The sequence below is a fragment of the Zootoca vivipara genome, chromosome 4 (assembly GCF_963506605.1).
Source record: "Zootoca vivipara chromosome 4, rZooViv1.1, whole genome shotgun sequence".
Classification (NCBI taxonomy): Eukaryota; Metazoa; Chordata; class Lepidosauria; order Squamata; family Lacertidae; genus Zootoca; species Zootoca vivipara.
In genome coordinates, this window is record NC_083279.1 from 94,329,977 (window position 1) to 94,353,561 (window position 23,585).

The following is a 23,585-nucleotide window of genomic DNA, read 5'->3' on the forward strand; positions in this document are numbered from 1 at the left end:
GATGATGCAGAGATACGGCTGCCCCCAGAGAAAACTTGACTGGAAGGAGGCTTGGGTAGAGTTGTCCATTGAACAGAGATGCATCTGGCAGCCTCCCCTATGTGTGGATCCTTCGGGCTCACAAGAAAGTTTATTTCTAACAGTACCGTGGTACATCTCTCATCACGGCTCGCAGCTTGGGAATTACTGCTCTTGTGTCTCAGGGCAACACCAGCTTCAGATGTTCAGGCATTGCAAGCGGATACTTTCCCTATTGAAAGGAGAGCCGCAAACTCAGCCTTTAAATAATACAGCAACCTCCTTTCACACCACTTTGGTCCCTATGAAACTTGCTCAAGGATGGACAATACAGAAATCCTCTGCCCCAGAGTAAAATAGGTAAAGGTAAAGGTAAAGGGAGCTGGCGTTTGTCCGCAGATTGTGGCCAGCATGACAAAGCTGCTTCTGGCGAACCAGAGCAGCGCACGGAAACACCGTTTACCTTCCCGCCGGAGCGGTCCCTATTTATCTACTTGCACTTTGATTCTAGGTACTTCTGTCTTGTCAGGATTCAACCCCAATCTAGCCCTCCCCTTAGCAGACCAACAGATCAGGATGCTTGCCTCACTGTTTATTTTCTTACCGTGCATCTGGTAGTTCCCTCCCTGTGAGAAGTTAGGTTACAGGGAACCAGGCAGAGGGCCTTCTCGGTAGTGGCACCCACCCTGTGGAACGCCCTCCCACCAGATGTCAAAGAGAAAAACAACTACCAGACTTTTAGAAGACAGCCGAAGGCAGCCCTGTTTAGGGAAGCTTTTAATGTTTAATAGATTATTGTATTTTAATATTCTGTTGGAAGCTGCCCAGAGTGGCTGGGGAGACCCAGCCAGATGGGCGGGGTATAAATAAAATTATTATTATTATTATTATTATTATTATTATTATTATTATTAGTGTTTATTTATTTAAGTGAGCAAATTACGACTCTGCAGGCCGTCAAAGTCAATTAGCAACATAAAATCAAAAGCTATAGATATCAAAATAAGAAACGGCACGCTTTCAAAAGCATGGCCTCCATAAACGATTCATTCTTGCCCACCAGGGGGTCCCATTCGGCCCATGAAGCCATTCCCCCTCCCCCCAGAACATACTGACCCAGGTGTTTCTGGTGATGGCAGCCGATGGGCAGGAGAACAGGGTTTAATCCTGCATTAGCTACCGTACCCTGCTCCCAGCAGGGAACAGGGTCATGCAGCCTGGGCAGCAGGATTTAATCTCTGCTTATCAGCTGACAAAGCAGACAGTCAAGCCTTCTCAAAAGTGCAGGAGAAGCAGAACCTTTGAAAAACACTTTAAGACAGTCGCTGGTCCTATGTCGGCTAAAATGGGACCCTCGGTGTGGACGGGGTGCTGCCTTAAACCCCTTTTCAAAGGAGATGTTTGAAGCATTCACCCCACATAGTTAAAAAAAAAGGTGGCAGTTAAAGGTTAGGGTAAAGGGACTCCTGACCGTTAGGTCCAGTCATGGACAACTCTGGGTTTGCAGCGCTCATCTCGCTCTGTAGGCCAAGGGAGCCGGCGTTTGTCCGCAGACAGTTTTTCCGGGTCATGTGGCCAGCATGACAAAGCCCCTTCTGGCGAACCAGAGCAGCGCACGGAAACGCCGTTTACCTTCCCGCCGGAGCGGTACCTATTTATCTACTTGCACTTTGAGGTCCTTTCGAACTGCTAGGTTGGCAGGAGCTGGGACCGAGCAACAGGAGCCCACCCCGTCGCAGGGATTCGAACCGCCAACCTTCTGATTGGCAAGCCCTAGGCTCTGTGGTTGAGACCACAGCACCACCCGTGTCCCACTAAAGGAGGCAGGAGGATGCCTCAAAATATGCTTTAAATGTTGTTGTTGTTGTTGTTGTTGTTGTTGTTGTTGTTGTTGTTGTTGTCATGGGTAAAAATAGAATACGGAAATTCCTTCAGTAGCACCTTAAAGACCAACTAAGTTTTTATTTTGGTATGAGCTTTCGTGTGCATGCACACTTCTTCAGATACCTGAAGAATCTGAAGAAGTGTGCATGCACACGAAAGCTCATACCAAAATAAAAACTTAGTTGGTCTTTAAGGTGCTACTGAAGGAATTTTTTTATTTTGCTTCGACTCAGACCAACACGGCTACCTACCTGTAAATAGAATACGGAGCCTCTGATTTCATGCAACAGAATCATTCAGAAAAAACACTCAGATAGGTACTGTTATAGGTAATATCTGAGTTGGGGGAAAAGAGTCACAAAAATCGAAAGGAAAGGGAGGGGAAGTCAGTGACATTTCATTCTTTTGCATTGCAACAGTAAAAAAAAAAAGCTTCTGAGAAGGGATTTAAGGCAGCCCCTACTGTCCTGATTCAGCTGGAATGGGATCATCGAGCTGCCTTTAAGCACTTCTCAAAAGCGCTGTTTGCTCTCTTCCTCCCGCTGCCACTCACAAAATAAGGATAAGAGGTCTGATCTTAAAGTAATAGACTGGGGTACTTTAAGGGAATAATAATAATAATAATAATAATAATAATAATAATAATAATAATAATAATAATAATAATTTATACCCCACCCATCTGGCCGGGTTCCCCCAGCCACTCTGGGCGGCTTACAACAGAAACATTAAAATACACTAATTTCTTAAACATTAAAAGCCTGCCTAAACAGGGCTGCCTTCAGATGTCTTCTAAAAATCTGGTAGCTGTTTTCCTTTTTGACATCTGATGGGAGGGCGTTCCACAGGGCAGGCGCCACCACCGAGAAGGCCCTCTGCCTGGTTCCCTGCAACTTGGCTTCTCGCAATGAGGGAACTGCAAGAAGGCCCTCGGAGCTGGACCTCTGTGTCCGGGCAGAACGATGGGGGTGGAGACGCTCCTTCAGGTATACTGGACCGAGGCCGTTTAGGGCTTTAAAGGTCAGCACCAACACTTTGAACTGTGCTCGGAAACGTACTGGGAGCCAATGTAGATCTATCAAGACCGGTGTTATGTGGTCTCGGCGGCCGCTCCCAGTCACCACTCTAGCTGCCGCATTCTGGGTTAGTTGTAGTTTCCGGGTCACCTTCAAAGGTAGCCCCACGTAGAACGCATTGCAGTAGTCCAAGTGGGAGATAACCAGAGCATGCACCACTCTGGCGAGACAATCTGCAGGCAGGTAGGGTGTCAGCCTGCATACCAGGTGGAGCTGATAGTCAGCTGCCCTGGACACAGAGTTGACCTGTGCCTCCATGGACAGCTGTGAGTCCAGAATGACTCCCAGGCTGTGCACCTGTGGGAGGAAGCTTTTCAAAGGCATTTGCAATCCCCCCCTTTTAAGTCCCCCAACACGCTTCAGGCTGTTGACAAGCTGGGACATGGGCAGAGGAGCACAACTAAAAAGGTCTAGAAGCTGAGCCTTATGAGGAACAGTCGAAGGAGCTGGGTATGTTTAGGCTGGAAAAGAGGAGACTGAGAGGAAGTATCTGAAGAAGTGTGCACGCACACGAAAGCTCATACCAATAACAAACTTAGTTGGTCTCTAAGGTGCTACTGGAAGGATTTTTTTTATTTTGAGAGGAAATATGGTAGCCGTCTTCAAATATCTGAAGGGATGTCACATGGAGGATGGGGCAAGCTTGTTTTCTCCTGCTCTGGAAGGTAGGACTTGAACCCAGGGCCTCAAGTTTCAGGAAAGGAAATTCCGACTAGACATAAGGAAAAACAGTCAGAGCTGTTCGACAGTGGAATGGTCTCCCTTGCGAGGTTGTGGGCTCTCCTTCCTTGGAGGTTTCCAAGCAGAAGTTGGATGGCCATCTGTCATGGATGCTTTAGCTGAGATTCCTGCATTGCCGGGGGTTGGACTAGATTACCCTTGGGTCCCTTCTAGGATTCAATCTTAAAAGGGGGAAGCCTCACAGAGACTTTGGCCAGCCTTCTCCCTTCCGCCTTTAAGATCAGAGTGAAAAGGATTTGGAAAGGTGCTACCCACCTTTCAAAATTGGCCTGCGAGGCAGATCCTGATAAGAATCTGGTCTGCAGAGTCAGGAAGGTTCCTCAGCCCCTGGTTCCTGGGACCTCTGTTTTGTCTGCCTCCTTTTCCAAATTAACAGCTCCAAACGTTTCCTTGCAGGGAAGTTGCTCCAGCCCTTTGATCGTTTTCATTGCCCTTTTCTGCACCTTTTCCTGCAACATCCTTTATGAGATGCAGCAACCCAAACTGTACACTACAAATTTGTCTTACTTGACAGTTTTATTTTCAATCCTTCCCTTGATGGTCCTTAACATGGAATTCTCTTTTTCGCAGCTACCAGGCAGAGGGCCTTCTTGGTAGTGGCGCCCACCCTTTGGAGCGCCCTCCCATCCGATGTCAAGGAAACAAACAACTATCTGACTTTTAGAAGACATCTGAAGGCAGCCCTGTTTAGGGAAGCTTTTAACGTTTGATGTTTTATCATGTTTCTAATATTGTTGGGAGCCACCCAGTGTGCCAGGGGAAACCCAGACAGATGGGTGGGGTATAAATATATCATCATCATCATCATCATCATGATATGATATGATAGCCATGTTCAAATATATGAAAGGATGTCATATGGAGGAGGGAGAAAGATTGTTTTCTGCTGCTCCAGAGAAGCGGACACGGAGCAATGGATTCAAACTACAAGAAAGAAGATTCCACCTAAACATTAGGAAGAACTTCCTGACAGTAAGAGCTGTTCGGCAGTGGAATTTGCTGCCAAGGAGTGTGGTGGAGTCTCCTTCTTTGGAGGTCTTTAAGCAGAGGCTTGACAGGCATATGTCAAGAATGCTTTGATGGTGTTTCCTGCTTGGCAGGGGGTTGGACTGGATGGCCCTCGTGGTCTCTTCCAACTCTATGATTCTATGATTCTATGATCACTGAGCTGTCCACCATAGACACCAAAGAATACAGCACGCGATAGATGGAGTCGATCCTTCAGGCATGGTAGGGGAATTGACCCTTGACCTGTGAAAAATATTGGTGTTCCAAAAATGTTTCTGGATTCATTTGTGCCATGTTGGGGCATAGAGATTGCTTTTAGCAAGAGTCATATCTCGTGAAATAAAAGTTATCACATCTTTCTGCTCTTTGTTTCCTCTTCCAGCAGGAGAAAGGGAGAATCTGATCTCTTGCCTTCCAGCACACTCTCCTGGTATTAGTTGAAATTTCAGAACTGTGCTGCCCGTCGTTGAAGACAACGGCCAGATGGAGGCATATTTCCCTACACACACACACACACACACACACACACACACACACACACACTTCAGAAATTCAGGGAAGTGGGCAAAGATCCCACTCACCATTTGTTGAACTACGTAGTTTCAACAACTGCTTACTCATGTGGTTCTATGCATAGTAAAGGTAAAGGGACCCCTGACCATTCGGTCCATTCGTGACTGACTCTGGGGTTGCAGCACTCATCTCGCGTTATTGGCCGAGGGGGCCAGCGTACAGCTTCCAGGTCATGCAGCCAGCATGACTAAGCCGCTTCTGGCGAATCAGAGCAGCGCACAGAAACACCGTTTACCTTCCCGCTGGAGCGGTACCTATTTATCTACTTGCACTTTGACGTGCTTTCAAACTGCTAGGTTGGCAGGAGCAGGGACCGAGCAACGGGAGCTCACCCTGTCGCGGGGATTTGAACCGCCAACCTTCTGATTGGCAAGCCCTAGGCTCTGTGATTTAACCCACAGAGCCACCCGCATTCTATGCATACTGCTAAGCAAATCATTGTGTTCATCCTGTGTTTCAATGTTGACCAACAACAGGTTACGTTATTATATTAAGGATGAAGATGAAAAAGTGGGTGTCATACGTAAATACTGTATAGTCCTGCGTATAAGACTACTTTTTAACCCAGGAAAATCTTCTCAAAAGTCGGGGGGTCGTCTTATACGCCGGGTCTTATTTCTTATACGGCGAGTATATCCCAAACTCTATATTTTAACTGGAAAGTTGGGGGTCGTCTTATACGCCCAGTCGTTTTATACGCCGTAATATACGGTATCAGCATTTTTGCACACTCTCCTGATGAGTCAATCAATGATGGCTGGCACACTCGCTAAATTCGGCTCCAGATCCCATAAAAAAGCATACCTTCCAACATTCCTCTGATGAAAATAGGCCGCCCTATTTAATAATAATAATTTAATTTTACCCCACCCATCCGACTGGATTGCCCCATCCACTCTGGGCAGCTTCCAACATATATAAAAACATAATTAAACATTAAACATTTTTTTTAAAAAAACCCTTCCCTATACCAGGGCTGCCTTCAGTAAAAGCATATTTACTTATCTCCTTGGCTTGGGGGTTGGATAACTCCATACCATCCAACATCTCTCCGATGAAAATAAAGAAAAGTGGGACATTCTGGGATCAAACCAGAAACTGAGGTGGCTTCTGTAAAACAGGGACACTTGGAGGGTCTGGAATTTGTCCATTATCTGGTTGGCCATTGTGATAACAGGATGATGGTCTACAAAGTGCTCTTCTTATGTCTTTAAATTTAATAATAAATAAATCAATAAGTGTAGCCCCCGGGGTGCGAAAGCCTCCCCCCCCCAATATTGTCAGACAACAGTTGAGCATGTATAGATTCACGATGACATTATTTTGGCAAAATACGCACAGTGGTTCTCGTTCTACAGCTCCTCCCCTGGCACCAAGCCAGCACCGCTGAAGGAAGGACGTGGAGAATGTCAACATAACCGACAGCATCTCCTGGCAGATGATATTATGGTCAGATAAGAACAGTCGCCTGCTTTGCTGCAAAATGAGCCACCTCCCCCTTGCAATAAATCTGCGTGGAAGCTGCCTTCCAGGGAGTGATTTGTGGGTCGTGAAACTGCAGCCTGTGACCCAGAGAAAGGCTTCGGTGGTGGGTGGCACAGGCAGTAAAATGGGCCTGCCCCTCTTCCTTGGCAAACGGCCATCAATCATTCACATTCCATTTGGCCTGGCTGCACAAAAGAGGCCACTCGGCTGGGAGAAGAAAAACTCTCCGTTCTGTGCTGGTGAAATTGGCAGGAGGAGGGGGGTGGCGGGCACTTTGAGATGCTGGGATAACTCAGATCTTGTTTGCATTTTAATGAGGAAGTCGCTGATTCGCACCTCAATTGCAAATCAGACCAAAAAACCAAACCCCAACCATCCTTCAAAATTCATACTCCACTGAATTTTTCTGGGAGGCCATTCTCCAACCAAGCGATTTGCACAAAACGCATGGTATTAGGAGGAACGGTGCATAATAGCATAGTGATTAGTGAAAGTAGCAAACAGAAATGCCTTGTAGTGGGAGGAATTTCTTTTTAGAATATGCAGTTTAATCAAACGTGCATGGAATGCAGCCGCTAGACTGGTGACTGGGAGCGGCCGCCGAGACCACATAACACCGGTCCTGAAAGACCTACATTGGCTCCTAGTACGTTTCTGAGCACAATTCAAAGTGTTGGTGTTGACCTTTAAAGCCCTAAACGGCCTCGGTCCGGTATACCTGAAGGAGCGTCTCCACCCCCATCGTTCTGCCCGGACACTGAGGTCCAGCTCCGAGGGCCTTCTGGCGGTTCCCTCATTACGAGAAGCCAAGTTACAGGGAACCAGGCAGAGGACCTTCTCGGTAGTGGCACCCACCCTGTGGAATGCCCTCCCACTAGAGGTCAAAGAGAACAACAATTACCAGACCTTTAGAAGGCATCTCAAGGCAGCCCTGTTTAGGGAAGCTTTTAATGTTTGATGGATTTCTGTATTTTAATGTTTGATGGATTTCTGTATTTTAATGTTTGATGGATTTCTGTATTTTAATGTTTGATGGATTTCTGTATTTTAGAATTTCTGTTTTGTTGGAAGCCGCCCAGAGTGGCTGGGGGAACCCGGCCAGATGGGCGGGGTATAAATAATAAATTATTATTATTATTAAAATGTGCATATTAGGAGAAATTCACACTGGAATGCTAACGAACTTTCAAGAGGAATTAAAAAAGAAAAATCTGCAGGAATGTGGGAAACAGGATTTAAGTTTGGAAGAATGAGAGAGAACCAAAATGGACCAGTTTGTGCATCTTTAGTAGTGATCCACTAAGATGAGTGTGGCCCACCAGACATGTTTGGGCGCCCACCGGATGCCCCAAATTGTGTGGTGGTGTTGGGAATGTTAGGCATAGTACAGAGAGCCAATACGATCTAGTCCAAGGATAGGGAATCTCAAGCCAAATGCAGACCACCAGGCCTGGGCCACTCCCACCCCAACGTGATTGGCTGTCTAAACTTCCAAGCTGCGAATCATGAATCAGAGTTTAAGGGCCAATGGCAGAGGCCCAAATCCTGAAGTGTTCTATGATTGGATATCATGTATCGAATCAGAACGCAGGGGCTCAAAATCCTTAGTCCAGACTCAAGATCAGGCAAACACAGACCACTGAATACGTAACAATATGTATGTACTAATTACAGGTAGGTAGCCGTGTTGGTCTGAGTCGAAGCAAAATAAAAAATTCCTTCAGTAGCACCTTAAAGACCAACTAAGTTTTTATTTGGGTATGAGCTTTCGTGTGCATGCACACTAATCTGAAGAAAGCTCATACCAAAATAAAAACTTAGTTGGTCTTTAAGGTGCTACTGAAGGAATTTTTTTATTTTGCTATGTACTAATTGATACTGAATGCATTGATAAAGAAGTCACTTTGCCACAATTAGTGGAGATTTAGCTACTACTTACAGTGGGTTCTGTACATGGATTAGGAAGGAAGCACCATCTTGTTTGCCTCGGGCGGCATGGGCGTACCCAGGATCAAAACTAGGGGGGGGCAAGGGGAGGGGCCAAGGCACGGAAGGGGAGGGGCCACAAAGTGGGCGGGAACGGCGAACTCGCGCTCCGCCGGGCTGTGACCCTCTCTAGAAGCAGGGCTGGTGGGCGGAGGCGGAGCCCAGCCCAGCGGAGCGCGAGTTCAGCGTTCCCGCCCACCGCGCCGCGCTCCCTGGTTCCCCGCCGCGCTTGGCCTTGCCTGAGGGCGCGCCGGGGAGCTGGAGGGAGGGTGCGGCGCGGCGGGAATGGCGAACTCGCGCTCCGCCGGGCTGTGCTCCGCCTCTGCCCACCAGCCCTGCTTCTAGAGTAGGGCAGCTGCCCTAACTTGCCCCGTGGTGGGTACGCCCTTGTCGGGCGGCACAATGCCTTGGGTTTATACGTTTCATGAAACCTTCAAAGCTGCAGCAGGAACCTCCCCACACCCATTGACCACTCAAGACCAGACCCTCCAAGTGTCCCTATTTAGAGAAGCCATTCCAGAAGGTCGCACTTAGCATGTCCTTATTTTCATCAGAGAAATGTTGGAGGGTATGGAGTTATCCAACCCATGAGCCATCTGAAGGCAATCCTGTATAGGGAAGGTTTTTTTATGTTTAATGTTTTATTATGTTTTTTATATATGTTGGAAGCTGCCCAGAGTGGCTGGGGCAACCCAATCAGATGTGTGGGGTATAAATAGTAAAATTATCACTATGGAATGGGACGTCCGTATTTTCATCAGAGAAATGTTGGAGGATATGCAAGACACCCACCTTTCCCCACCACCTGAATCTTCATTGCCCCATTGCACCCACTGTGGAGGCATTAATTGCCTCGTAAATCCATTTGATGGCCAGGATCCTGACAGAGGGTGCCGTTAAAAATGCCAAACGCCTCAATCTCTCCAGCTAATGAGTAGGCCCCAGTGATTCACATTTCAATCTATATGCAAATGGACCATCCGGCAGGCACTCACAGCACCGTTTGTGGCCCTGTTTACTGCCGTCCAGAGAAGCTTCCAGGTTTGGACATCAATCCTGTACAAGACAAGAATGGACAACAGCTTGCGGAGTGTGTGATTTATGAGGGAGAGCTCACACCCGTGGTGATGATGTCTGGGAGGCCAGCAGTAATTGTTGCTTTGCTTCATGCCCCTCACTCATCCAAAAGCACTCGGTGGTCAAATGCCTTATCTTTTCACAAGGGCCGACATTGATGCCGAAATCCAGCATTGCCTGAGCTCCGCGAGTGCGGCTTTCTCCTGACTGAAGTTCAGAGCGTTTGAGGACCGGGACATTCGCAGGGAAACCAAAATGCTTGTTTAGAAAGCTATTGTACTACCAACCTTACTGTACGCTTGTGAAACATGGACCACTTATAAACGCCATCTCCAACTCCTCGAAAGATTCCATCAACGCAGTGTTTCCGAATAATTTTACACATCACTTGAGAAGACAGGCGAACTAATGCCCGTGTACTGGAAGAAGCAAAGATCACCCGTGTCGAAGTGATGATTCTTCAACATCAACTTCTTTGGACTAGTCATTTTGTTCAGATGCCTGCTTATCATCTTCCAAAGCAACTACTCTATTCCAAAGTTAAAAATGGAAAGCGTAATGCTGGGGGTCAACAAAAGAGGTTTAAAGACTCTCTCAAGACAAATCTATATAAAAAAAATGTAGTATAAACACTGACAACTGGGAAACACTGGCCTGCGTGAGCTCCAGTTGGAGAACAGCCTTTACCAAAGGTGTCATGGGCTTTGAAGACACTCAAACGCAGGACGAAAGGGAGAAACATGCTAAGAGGAAGGCACGATTGGCAAATCCACACCGTGATCAACTCCCGCCCGGAAACCTATGTCCCCACTGTGGACATGTGGATCCAGAATTGTATAAGATATGAATGAATGTTAAAGAATGTATGGATTATTTTTTTTGCAAAAACATATATATATGTTACTCCGTCCAATAACTCAAACAGAACAGTTGTGATTGTTCTGTGATGTTGTGTTGGGTTTATTGTGTTTTGACAAGCCTTCTTAAATCTTCTTAAATCTTGGTATCTCGGATTCAAATTGGTTTCACGTATGTGGCGTTTTTTATTATTGCTTTTTAAATTTGTTTTTTTAAAAAAAATGCAGTTGTTTTAACTGTTTTCATAACGTTATCCTGTTGTTAATTACTTCAGGGTACCTCATGGGAAGCATTTCATAAATGAATTTTATGCAAAAACGTATCTGTATCTTTTCTTCTTCTTTGGCGATCACTAGTAGCCAAGTAAGATTGCCTTCCATAAACACATTTTCTTTTATGACTGCTGGGTGGTGACCCCACTGGGTGCAGTAATCCAGTCAGGGGGAAAGGGAGGCAGACTATGTTTAGGGCACCTTTTCTAGCCCCTCCCTCTTTTCGGGAGTGAGCAGAGTCATGGATACAACTGCCGAGCTGCGCAACTGCCTCATTCCTTGAGTCAGAGCGACTGAATCTGTATCCACCGCCCATGTTCCGGTTCATGGCTAGGGGCTTCCAGATTTCACAATCCTGCCCCTGTTACCATTTGCCGATCTCCATGGGACTTTGGGGGTTTGGGTTTGGGATGGGTTTTTGGAAGGTGCCCGTGCGTGAATTTGTTTCATGTGTGTAGATCAGTGCGACCAACGCACAGTCTTCGCAGTAAGGCTCTGTTCCAATGGCATGAGGAGTCACGGCGACTGGTAGATTCTTATCTGCTGCAGCCTTCATCCACCTTCACAGCCGTTGTAACATACCTCTTGTTATCGTCCGCCTGTTCTGCTGTTGAGGACTTCTTGGATCATTCTTTGTCTAGCTCCTTCCCTTTGACCTTACCGCCTTGGGTGACCCTGCTGGGAGTACAATGGTACCTCGGTTTATGAACACAATTGGTTCCGGAAGTCTGTTCATAAACTGAAGCGAACTTTCCCATGGAAAGTAATGGAAAGTGGATTAATCCGTTCCAGACAGGTCCGCGGAGTACTCAACCTGAAGCGTACTTAAGCCGAAGCATGGGTGTAATTGGTTCCGGAAGTCTGTTCATAAACTGAAGCGTTCATAAACTGAAGTGAACTTTCCCACTGAAAGTAATGGAAAGTGAATTAATCCGTTCCAGATGGGTCCGCGGCGTTCGTGAACCGAAAATTCGTAAACCGAGGTGTTCATAAACCGAGGTTCCACTGTATGAGATTCCCGACAGCTTCGCTCACAAGGGTCATAGGAACGTGCAAGCCCATTCACCAAGACAAGGTGATGACCTAGCGGTTGAGATATATGTATCTACATAAATATGGATTTCCAGCATGCAAAAACAGGCTCTGGAGGATTGAGTGGATGAGATCAATAGTGGGTCCAACAGTCAGAAGGTGGTTTCTACACATGCTGTAGAGCAGGCATCCCCAAACTCCGGCCCTCCAGATGTTTTGGACTACAATTCCCATCATCCCTGACCACTGGTCCTCTTAGCTAGGGATCATGGGAGTTGTAGGCCAAAACATCTGGAGGGCCACAGTTTGGGGATACCTGCTATAGAGGGAAGCAAGGGGCAGATGGAGCTCATCCAACTGGGAAGGAAGTCCTTCTAAGAGAAAGAAACTCTGGTCCTAAACCTCTGCTGCCTTGTGGGTTATCTAAGGAGTAAACCCTACACAAATCTGGAGTGGGGTCCCTAAGACAGTTGGATGGTGCCTTGTGCGCCTCCTTCCAGCGACTCTTGCAGCCAAGCAGGTGCCAAACGTCTTGCTCTGCTTTCCTTTGGACCACATCAGCGAGGCCGAGAGAGGGGTCTTGTCATCTGGGCAGCCCAGGACCTCCAGACACACTGCCCAGGCTTGCGCCTCAGGGAGGTCACTCAGATGCCGCCAACACAGCGGTTCGACTTTACCCCCCAGAGGCGCACTCCATTGTCTCTCGAGGCAGACGGATACCAACAAACATACTGTATCTACACCTCCCCCCCCCACAGCACATATAGACTGTAAATACTTTAGAGACTTTTTTTATAGTAGAAAGCAATATACGCATCTATGAAATCAAACCAGCCCAAAGGCATCGTGTGTCCCCTCCCAATGACATCATTACAGCCGTTCCACGAGTCCCTGGCAAGAGACCTGACAATCCCTATATGCCATGAGAAAGTCAGCATACTCAACATGCACAGCCAACCTGTAAACAATTTATTTACTTATTCCTTAACTGATTCTTTTTTTAAAACAAAACCCCGAAGCCCTGCCCTATCTGAGGAACATAAGAAGAAAGGAAATTTCCTTCCACTCTGCTCACAGCTCTGTATGAACAGGTGCGGTTCTGGGAAAAAAACATAGGTGTACGGTGTATCACCTTCCCTTTCCCCCCTTTTTCTTTTTGCCTTTTCAGCAAGGTGTCTCATTAAGTTCCCGCGATCTTCTCTAATCACTGCTGTGTAGTTACCTTATAGCTGTTTCCCCTCCAACCAGTTGAGAACGATATAATCTGCCCCTTGCATGAAGCCAAACACTTCCTAGCTAGTTAATCTACACAACACACGTCAGTGATTCCCTTTAAGCCAATCAAGGACTAAGGCCAATGAGATACAAGAGATAAAAGTGTCCACTTGCCCTCTTCCAGAAACAGGTGGGGTGGGGTGGGGATGCCACATAAAAATAGCCAGGGACGTATCCACCCCCTCATCTCTGACAAGGTTTCTTCCTAAACCAGGGGAGCAATATCTTAAAATTAGCACTGTCAACAGAGAGCGGGCACGCAACTTACCTGCCGTAGAATAACCATGGCTCCTGCGTAAACTCATCGGCAGTCAGCGCCAGTGGGCCTGGGGAAGAAAGGAGAATCAGAGAATTAGAGGGACTCGTTCATTATCACCCTCATTTTGGAGAGGTCAAGATTGCGATCAGTGAAGAAGCATCATTTTGTCAAACACACACGCTTGGGCCCGGACTACGTAAGAAACGACAACAACGGCACGCACGGCTATAAATGTGACAGCTATCGAACTCTTCGTTCTAGACAGCAGAAGATAATCCTCGAAATCTAACCAGGTTAATATCCACACAGCCTCCCTGCAGTGATAAGCACGGATTCTCCCTGTGGAGTTTCTTGTATAGGAGGCAAGCTGCAAACAAAACAGCAGAAACCGGGCAAAATAATGGCAGGGTTTTCTGCATGGTTTGGACTAATAAGAGTTCCGGGAAAAAAGCATGTCGAGCGTAGAATGTGGTGCTTTTGAAGAACAAGCAATTTTTTTTAATATTTATATTTTATTAAGGTGATGTCAGTTAAAAGAAATGAAGTGGTACAGACAAAGGAGGAGGAAAAGTGAGAGGGAGAAAAACAACAATAACAAATATAAAAGTAAAATAAAAAAATTCCTTCAGTAGCACCTTAAAGACCAACTAAGTTTATATTTTGGTATGAGCTTTCGTGTGCATACCACTTTCGTGCATGCACACGAAAGCTCATACCAAAATATAAACTTAGTTGGTCTTTAAGGTGCTACTGAAGGAATTTTTTTATTTTGCTTCGACTCAGACCAACACGGCTACCTATCTGTAAATATAAAAGTGAAAATGTGCAACAACAAAAAAACCAATATATTATATTCCCATACATTCTTGTATAAAATGGTATAGTGTTATTGTCCTAGTGCTTATGTAAATGTTAATAGCCCTACTACATTTTGTATAAACTCATTCCAGATGCTATCGTATTCTTTCCATAGAGAGCCTGCGCCTGTAAGCAGTCCATTCATAAATTGCCAGTGATGTCAATCTCTTGGCCACCATTAGGGCACGGAAAATCCATTTCCCCGTTGCCCCGTTGCTTATTTCCATACTGCAGGTATATAGTTCAATAAAATATTTTCCGCTGAGAGATTTAACTTCTTCTGCACAGTCATAGCTATACAGTCCAGCACATTCTCCCCCAAAACTTGTTAAGTAAAGAACACTGTACAAACAGGTGTTTCAGAGAGGTGAGCTCCTGTTGCTTGGTCCCAGCTCCTGCCAACCTAGCAGTTCGAAAGCACCTCAAAGAGCAAATAGATAAATAGGGACCGCTCCGGCGGGAAGGTAAACAGCATTTCCATGTGCTGGTCAGGTTTGCCAGAAGCGGCTTTGTCATGCTGGCCACATGACCTGGAAGCTATACGCCGGCTCCCTCGGCCAATAATGCGAGATGTACAAACAGGTGTTTCAGAGAGGCATTGTCCTTGCCACATCTCCAACACAGAGCTATCTTTGTTGCTGTTTAGTCGTTAAGTCGTGTCCGACTCTTCGTGACCCCATGGACCAGAGCATGCCAGACACTCCTGTCTTCCGCTGCCTCCCGCAGTTTTGTCAAACTCATGTTCGTAGCTTCGAGAACACTCTCCAACCATCTCATCCTCTGTCATCGCCTTCTCCTTGTGCCCTCAATCTTAGCTAACCCTTAAAGGTAAAGGTAAAGGGACCCCTGACCATTAGGTCCAGTCGTGACCGACTCTGGGGTTGCGCGCTCATCTCGCATTATTGGCCGAGGGAGCCGGCGTATAGCTTCCAGGTCATGTGGCCAGCATGACAAAGCCACTTCTGGCAAACCTGACCAGCACATGGAAATGCTGTTTACCTTCCCGCTGTAGCGGTTCCTATTTATCTATTTGCTCTTTGAGGTGCTTTCGAACTGCTAGGTTGGCAGGAGCTGGGACCAAGCAACGGGAGCTCACCCCGTCACAGGGATTCGAACCGCCGACCTTCTGATCAGCAAGCCCTAGGCTCAGTGGTTTAACCACAGCGCCACCTGGGTCCGTTAGCGCCACCTGGGTCCATTAGCTAACCCTCTTAGCTCATCCTTATCTTAGCTAACCCTTTTTTATACAACTGTAAAGGAGTCCAATAAAGTTTTAAGAATTATTTTCTGTTGTATTTGTCTTAATTTAAAATCTAACGACACCTTAGGTATTAAAGCTAGTACATTTCCCACTGTCTGGGTAATAATGAAAGTTCCAAATTCTTTATCCCAATCATCTTTTACTTGTCTGCATATTGAGCTTGTGTATTGTTAATAGATATCTATAAAAGTAATTGCTGGCTTTTTATTTTTGAATGAGTGGTCCAATTGCCCCAATATCTCAGGTATCTCCGAAGCTGAAAGGGCTCTCAGCCCACACTTGGTAGGAGATGTTGTAACTGAAGATATTGCCATTGGGCTCCATGTGAAAGATGATATTATTGTCTTAAATAGCAAAAGTATAAAATTCATCTTCCCCATCCATCAGTTGTTCCAGTGTCAATACATCTGCTTCCATCCAATTTTCCCATCTCACCATATTTCTTTGCCATTTTCAGTCTGGGGTTTCCCCACAGGGTAAGTTTAGCATGTGAAGAACAAGCAAGCTTCTAGCTCTCGCGATTGCGAGGATGTGCTTATATTCTCGGAAGCCGGAGAGGCGGCAGAAGGGATTTCCAGTGGAGTTCCCTTGCCTGGCAAAGCGTGAATAAATTATGCAAATTAGGGCATGCAAATAGAAGAGCAAATTATGCAAAATAATGGGGACGTGGGTAGGCAGTCAATAAAAGCAGCTAAACTGCCTGGCTGAATTGGGTGTGTGTGTGAGAGTATTGGCCTGGATACCAAATAAACATCCTTGGGGATACAGGCATTCCATAAGTGGGGAATCACCATAAAAATGCCTCTGGGCCTCTTCACATCACCCTTCGGACTCTCACCAAGGTCACATTCCCTTCCCAGAACAAAGCAACCTGCTGGAATGTGTCCCTGTCCACTGTAAATTCATCTGATTTGTCTGGAATGAGAATGGAAAACTAGGAAGAAGAAGAAGAAGAAGAAGAAGAAGAAGAAGAAGAAGAAGAAGAAGAAGAAGAAGAAGAAGAAGAAGAAGAAGAAGAAGAAGAAGAAGAAGAAGAAGAAGAAGAAGAAGAAGAAGAAGAAGAAGAAGAAGAAGAAGAAGAAGTGTGCGTACTGGCCCAGAATGTAAGCACTGCTTCGTGTGTGTGTGTGTGTGTGTGTGTGTGTGTGTGTGTAATTAAACTTTCTGTTTTACAATTTAAAATACTAATTTAGACATCCTTAAAATATCAGTGACTTCCCTTCCTCTCTTTCCATGGTTCATTTTGCCTATCGTAAATCCCTGCATATTTTACAAAAACTAAACCATTCAGCATTCCATTCTTACATCCATCAAAACTTATTTACACTGTTGAATTTATCTTAATGCTGCCCACGTTTTCAACTATACACACAGTTTCCCCCCATATATTCAATAAACGTTTTCCGATCTTCTCTAAACGTATGTTCTTCTTGTTCTCTTATTCTATATGTTAGGTCTACAAGCTGCGTATATTCTGTTGGCTTAGGTTGCCATTCTTCTTTAGTTGGGACCTCGCTCGTTTTCCATTTTGGGGCTAACAAAACATGGGCCGCAGTAGTGGCATACATAAATAACCTTTTTTGACACCTGGGAATTTTGGTCTGAATTATCCCCAACAAAAAGGACTCTAGTTTTTTTTTGGGGGGGGGAGTACTTTTAAACATTTTTTTCAATTCATTGTGGATCATTGCCCAATACCCTTTTACAGGTCCACCACATGTGAAAGAATGTTCCCTCAACCTCATTGCATCTCCAGCACTTATCTGATTCAGTCTTATACATCTTAGCAAGCCTAAAGGTAAAGGTAAAGGGACCCCTGACCGTTATGTCCAGTCACAGACGACTCTGGGGTTGCAGCGCTTATCTCGCTTTACTGGCCGAGGGAGCCGGCGTACAGCTTCCGGGTCATGTGGCCAGCATGACTAAGCCGCTTCTGGCGAACCAGAGCAGCACACGGGAACGCCGTTTACCTTCCCGCTTGGAGTGGTACCTATTTATCTATCGGTACTTGCACTTTGATGTGCTTTCGACCTGCTAGGTTGGCAGAAGCAGGGACCGAGCAACGGGAGCTCACCACGTCACGGGGATTCGAACCGCCAACCTTCTGATCGGCAAGCCCTAGGCTCTGTGGTTCAACCCACACCGCCACCCGCATCCCTTTAGCAAGCCTACTCGGAGTTAAATATCATCTGCAAATCATCTAACACCTGTAAATCATCTATGGAATGTAAGCAATTCTTCAACTCACTTTAGTCTCTGACCCACCCCTGGTACTGTATATGGTCCTACCCCACTTCTTTCAGCCATGAAGGTCCCTCCCTTCCTCCCTCTGCAAAATAGAACGGGACCCCTGCACCTTCCAATCCCAACCAACCCCCCCCCCCCGTTGGCTAAGCCTTCATTTAAATCCCTGAGGAACGACTCCTACATCTCCCATCATCCTTGACCCCTGGTCATGCTTGCTGGGGTTCATGGGAGATGGAGTCCAGCAACAAGCTCCCCATTCCTGCTCGTCGACCCAAAGGTGCCACCACGATTGCCTGCATTTCAGTGATGGCTCTTCTCCCTCCGGGTGTAACCTATATTAGCAACCTCCAGCTGACCCCTGAGGGCAAAGATGCTAATTAATAAGGAATAAACAGGATAACCTTCCCAGCAAAGGTGCATCGGGGGGGGGGGAGAAAAAACATGGGTGCAGGGAGGCGTAAGATGCACAAGTTAGTGCCTTAGATTCTGCCATCACTCAGCCCTAACTAAACCCATTCTTACTCCTTACAATCGCACCTGCCTCAAATCAGGTATGTCAACCGTGCCGGATTTATGTATAAGCCAAACAAGCTATAGCTTAGGGACCCACTCTCTTGGTACCCCCCCCCCAATACAGTCATACCTCGATTTAAGTACGCTTCGGTTTGAGTACTTTGAGTTTAAGTACTCCGCGGACCCGTCTGGAATGGATTAATCCACTTTCCATTACTTTCAATGGGAAAGTTACAGGTAGGTTTTATTTTGTTTCAATGGGAAAGTTCGCTTCAGATTAAGTACGGACTTCCAGGATCAATTACACTCATACTTAGGGCTAAGTACACTTCAGGTTGAGTACTCCGTGGACCCGTCTGGAATGGATTAATCCATTTTCCATTACTTTCAATGGGAAAGTTCGCTTCAGGTTAAGTACACTTCAGGTTAAGTACGGACTTCCAGAACCAATTATACTCATACTTTGGGTAAAGTTCGCTTCAGGTTAAGTATGCTTCAGGTTAAGTACAGACTTCCGGAACCAATTGTGTGCTTAAACCGAGGTACCACTGTATACTTTTTCTTAATTGTATTTCACTATTAATATACTTCTTCTTAATTGTATTTCAGTTAATTACTTTGATAAAATACATATTTTGTGATGTGCAAATGGCTTTAGATACCTATTAGGTCCAAAATTACCATATAGCATATATTCAACACACACAAAAGCGACCATTTGTTGTTGACAAAGGACAGCTGGACATATAAAGGGCCCCATCTAACCTCAATCTGGCCCTGTATGTCAGCCCAGGTGAGGGGCTATAATAGCACAGGGCGACCCGGTCCCAGCCTCCCCTCACATTCACACGTTGAATGCAACCTGAACAAGCTGCAGGTATGAAGAGGGTCTTCAAATGCAGAGTCATGGGTGTGCAATAGGGCCAATTCATACAATCTGCAATTATATATAATCTCAGCACCTGGAGACAAGGTTGTGCATCCACACAGTGACCAGAGGAGGAATGACCACTGGGAGAAGCGCAGAGAGAAGAATGCCCTGGTGTATCTGCAACAACACAACCGGACGCCTTCATTTGCCCCAGCTGCAACAAAACATGTCTCTCCTTTATCGGTCTCTGCAGCCACAGCGGGTGCTGAAACTCTCCATTGGTTTGACTTCAAGGCGCCCTCCTCCATTGTCTCCCGAGACTGATGGATGCCAATAACCAACAAAATAAGTGGATTTGTGCAATTTTTAATCCCACGAAGGGGCTTCCAAAATACGCAGAAGAAAATAGAATCACAGAGTTATAAGGGACCACGAGGGTCCTCTAGTCAAACCCGCTGCAATGCAGGAATCTTTCACCCAATCGGGGCTCGAACCCACAGCCCTGAGATTAAGAGTCTCATGTTCTACCAACAAAACATAACCGTAAAATGTCACTTAAATCTGGTTTGTCATTCAGCGACAAGCCTGCACAACTTATTTATTTGTTGCTTTTGTGTCTAGGTGGCCTACACGGTCCTCCCCCTCCTCATTTAATCCACAGAACAACCCTGTGAGGTAGGTTAGGCTGAGAGGCAGTGCCTGGCCCATGGCCGAGCGGGGATTTGAACAATGGTCTCCTGGGTCCTAGTCCGACATTCTAACCACTATGCCTCACTGCCACTCCCTTGGCTTTGCATCAGGGCCAGCGGCAAATGTGGAATGAGCAATGGCCTGACTTGGTGTAATTCCCCGCAGGTCCTGATATTCACAACACATTGTGAGGTGCAAATCAGTTGGGCTTTGAAGGACCTGCTGTTGTCGGTTTTTTTAAGAAGCTCATTGGAAGGCTCCATCAGGGGTTGAACCCAGGCTGAGGAGGCATGCTTGAAATTCCTTGCAACTGGTGGCAAACGAATGAATGAATTTAACATCCAGTACCAATGCCTCTGTGGATTACTTGGCAGCCTGGCTGGTCATGAGATTTAAAATCAGCAGACGGCCAAACCAAGGGAGATTATGATGAAAAATGCCAAGACTTGCTAACAAAAGTGCAGGTTGATGACCAGAGTGTTTCTGATTCGTTCCCCCCCCTCTCTCCCCTCCCCAAGGCTGCCTTCCTATTGCGGTTGCCAACTAACTAAATATCCTGGCTGCTCCTGTGCCTTTAAGAACAACTTGAGCCGCTGAAGCTTTTCAGGGCAGATCGAACTGCTGTGTAAGGCGCAAGAGCGGTGAACACATAAAAAAAGAAGAAGTTAGCAACTCCTGCATTCAATAATGTATTTGTGAGCTTTCCTGCCCTATTGGGCAAAGTACCCCCTGCCTTGCAGAACATCTTTGAGAGAAGAAAAGGCTAGGGCAGGCATCCCCAAACTTCGGCCCTCCAGATGTTTTGGACTACAATTCCCATCATCCCTGACCACTGGTCCTCTTAGCTAGGGATCATGGGAGATGTAGGCCAAAACATCTGGAGGGCCAAAGTTTGGGGATGCCTGGGCTAGGGAGTTAACCCTTTCACAAATCCTTAGTGGAACTTCACGCAAAAAAGCTGACGGATTTTAATGAGGGTTTTTTAAAAATAGCAAATTGCGCAGGAACACTTAAGATTGGGAACATAAGAAATGAAGAGAGTGAAAACAGATACCAGTATATCCATCCGCCCCTATCTGAAAGTGAGCCCCATTGAACACAGTGGGTCGTAAAGGCTCATCTCGCTTTATTGGCCGAGGGAGCTGGTGTACAGCTTCCAGGTCATGTGGCCAGCATGACAAAGCCGCTTCTGGCAAACCAGAGCAGCGCACGGAAACGCCGTTTACCTTCCCACCGGAGCGGTATCTATTTATCTACTTGCACTTTGACGTGCTTTCGAACTGCTAGGTTGGCAGGAGCTGGGACCGAGCAATGGGAGCTCACCCTGTCGCGGGGATTCGAACCACCGACCTTCTGATCAGCAAGCCCTAGGCTCTGTGGTTTAACCCACAGCGCCAGTGGGTCTTAATTTTGAGCAAATAATATACATAGGGATTGCTGTGCTTGTTTTCTCATAAGAAATTCGATAAGACTCCGTCAAGTGTGTATAGGATCGCAGCTTCAGTCTGGATCATAGCTGCCAAGTTTTCCCTTATCTCTTGAGGAAGGCTATTCAGCATAAGGGAATTTCCCTTAAAAAAGGGAGAACTTGGCAGCTATGGTCTGGATCCAGCCCAGTGTGTTTCATTGCTCCATGTGGAATCCTATCCTGTTGCTCTCTGCTTTCTGCTCTTGTTTATTAAGATCGTTTTGAATGCTTAACTTATCCTCTAGAGCAGGCATCCCCAAACTGCGGCCCTCCAGATGTTTTGGCCTACAACTCCCATGATCCCTAGCTAAGAGGACTAGTGGTCGGGGAAGATGGGAATTGTAGTCCAAAACATCTGGAGGGCCGAAGTTTGGGGATGCCTGCTCTAGAGTATTTGCAAGTCTTCCTGGTTTTGTGCCACCTACGACACATGGACAGGTATGTTATCAATGTTTCATGGGGGTTCTGACGAGACCCATCAGGAAACACACATCAATTTTTCAACCCTCTCAGAGAAAGCACAATGAATTAGTCCCTTACTTCTGAACCTCAGAACAATATGCCGGAGAGAAAGTGGGGGAAGCGTGAATAGTGTGGCCTTCTCCTCTTGCTTTTGGCTTTTTTTGTCTAGCCAGTTTTGTAAGGTTGCCAAGGAATTCGATACAGGTTGGCCGCAAAGGGACAGGGCAGGTGATTTCCTTTTGTCTGCAGGCTATTGTGTCTGCAGCCATCTGAATCAGAGAGGAGATCATTTAGCAACACAAACGGGTTTAATCGTTTCAGCATGAGGAAAGCCTGGTAGCAGATGCTACAGGATTCAGATCCCTTGCAGTTTGGGCCTAGAAGGGCTCTATCGGAAAAAAAGGCTTATCCAGAAGATCAGTCCAAATGAGCCCCCAACAATGTAATATCATCCTCAGGGCAGCCACTTTTGCAGAGGAAATGTCTCCCTTAAAAAAAGAGGATGTAGGAAATGAACAAATTCAGAAGACGTCTAGACCAACACTTTTTTCTCTGACCTTCCACCCTCTCCTTTTCTACCCACAGGGAGGTTTCTGATCTGCAGTCTGCCGTCCGCCGTCCGCCCCCATGTGCCGTCTGAAGTGGTACAATCCAGGAGAGGATCTACCAGTCGATTTTGCTGAACTTATAAATCTGCTCCTTCTTTTGCACGCACACCATTTCGAAAGAGATTTCGATTAAAAAATATTTGCTGGCTAGGGGTATATATATATTTCGGTTTCCTGTTGCCATGCTGGAAAATTCTCCTACCGTGCTCCATCAATTCATGAGAAATAGGAATTGCTCTTGAAAATTCATTCGGGGGGGGGGAGGAAATGCCAACGAAATACTAGTGGGTGGAGTGCAGAGTTTTGATGCACGTACCTTACTTTTAAGCTGGCCAAGGGGTGCTTGGGAGTGTCTTTTCCTTCATTCTACAAACTGCCTCACCTGTGGTCTGCACCCTGCAGCCTCTCCAGCGGCCTGCACTTCAGATAAAGCCAAGAGGATTATATATTGAGGCCAGGGGCATCTTACCCATAGAGGCTAGCGGCACGGGGCGCCAGGGCGCCAAGTTCTGGAGGGCGCCAGGGAAGAGGCAGAGGCTGGACACAGTGCCTACCGGCATCAGCCTGCTGCCTCCACCATACCACGCCACTGCACACCTCCTCTAGCCTCGCCGGCAGCACCAACCTCCCTAAAAAAACCTCTGGGAAACGGGGGAGGGGTGTGCCGGAGGGAGCTTTGTGCCATGGCGCCGGATATGCTTAAGACAGCGCTGACTGAGGCAACCCTCTCCTGAGGCTTCCCCCAGAAGCACACGCAGTGTTAAGTGTTGAGGGAAGTGTGAAGAGGACTCTGTGAACAGGATGCAACCTAAGACATATCAGTCTAAACCAGGCACCCCCAACCTTTGGCCCTCCAGATGTTTTGGACTACAATTCCCATCATCCCTGACCACTGGTACTGTTAGCTAGGGAGTTGTAGCTGCTCCAGAGAAGCGGACACGGAGCAATGGATTCAAACTACAAGAAAGAAGATTCCACCTAAACATTAGGAAGAGCTTCCTGACAGTAAGAGCTGTTCGGCAGTGGAATTTGCTACCAAGGAGTGTGGTGGAGTCTCCTTCTT

At 46.5% G+C, this 23,585-nt stretch overlaps 1 protein-coding gene across 1 annotated transcript in view; it reads right to left on the reverse strand.

The window, feature by feature from the left end:
- Window positions 1–23,585, reverse strand: part of MYO7A (myosin VIIA) — a 159,395-nt gene that overhangs the window by 124,344 nt on the left and 11,466 nt on the right. The window contains exon 2 of the mRNA XM_060273921.1: window positions 13,554–13,611. Within this exon, the coding sequence (XP_060129904.1) occupies window positions 13,554–13,571 (18 nt within the window). The 5' untranslated portion in view covers window positions 13,572–13,611. The remainder of the gene's footprint in view (window positions 1–13,553; window positions 13,612–23,585) is intronic.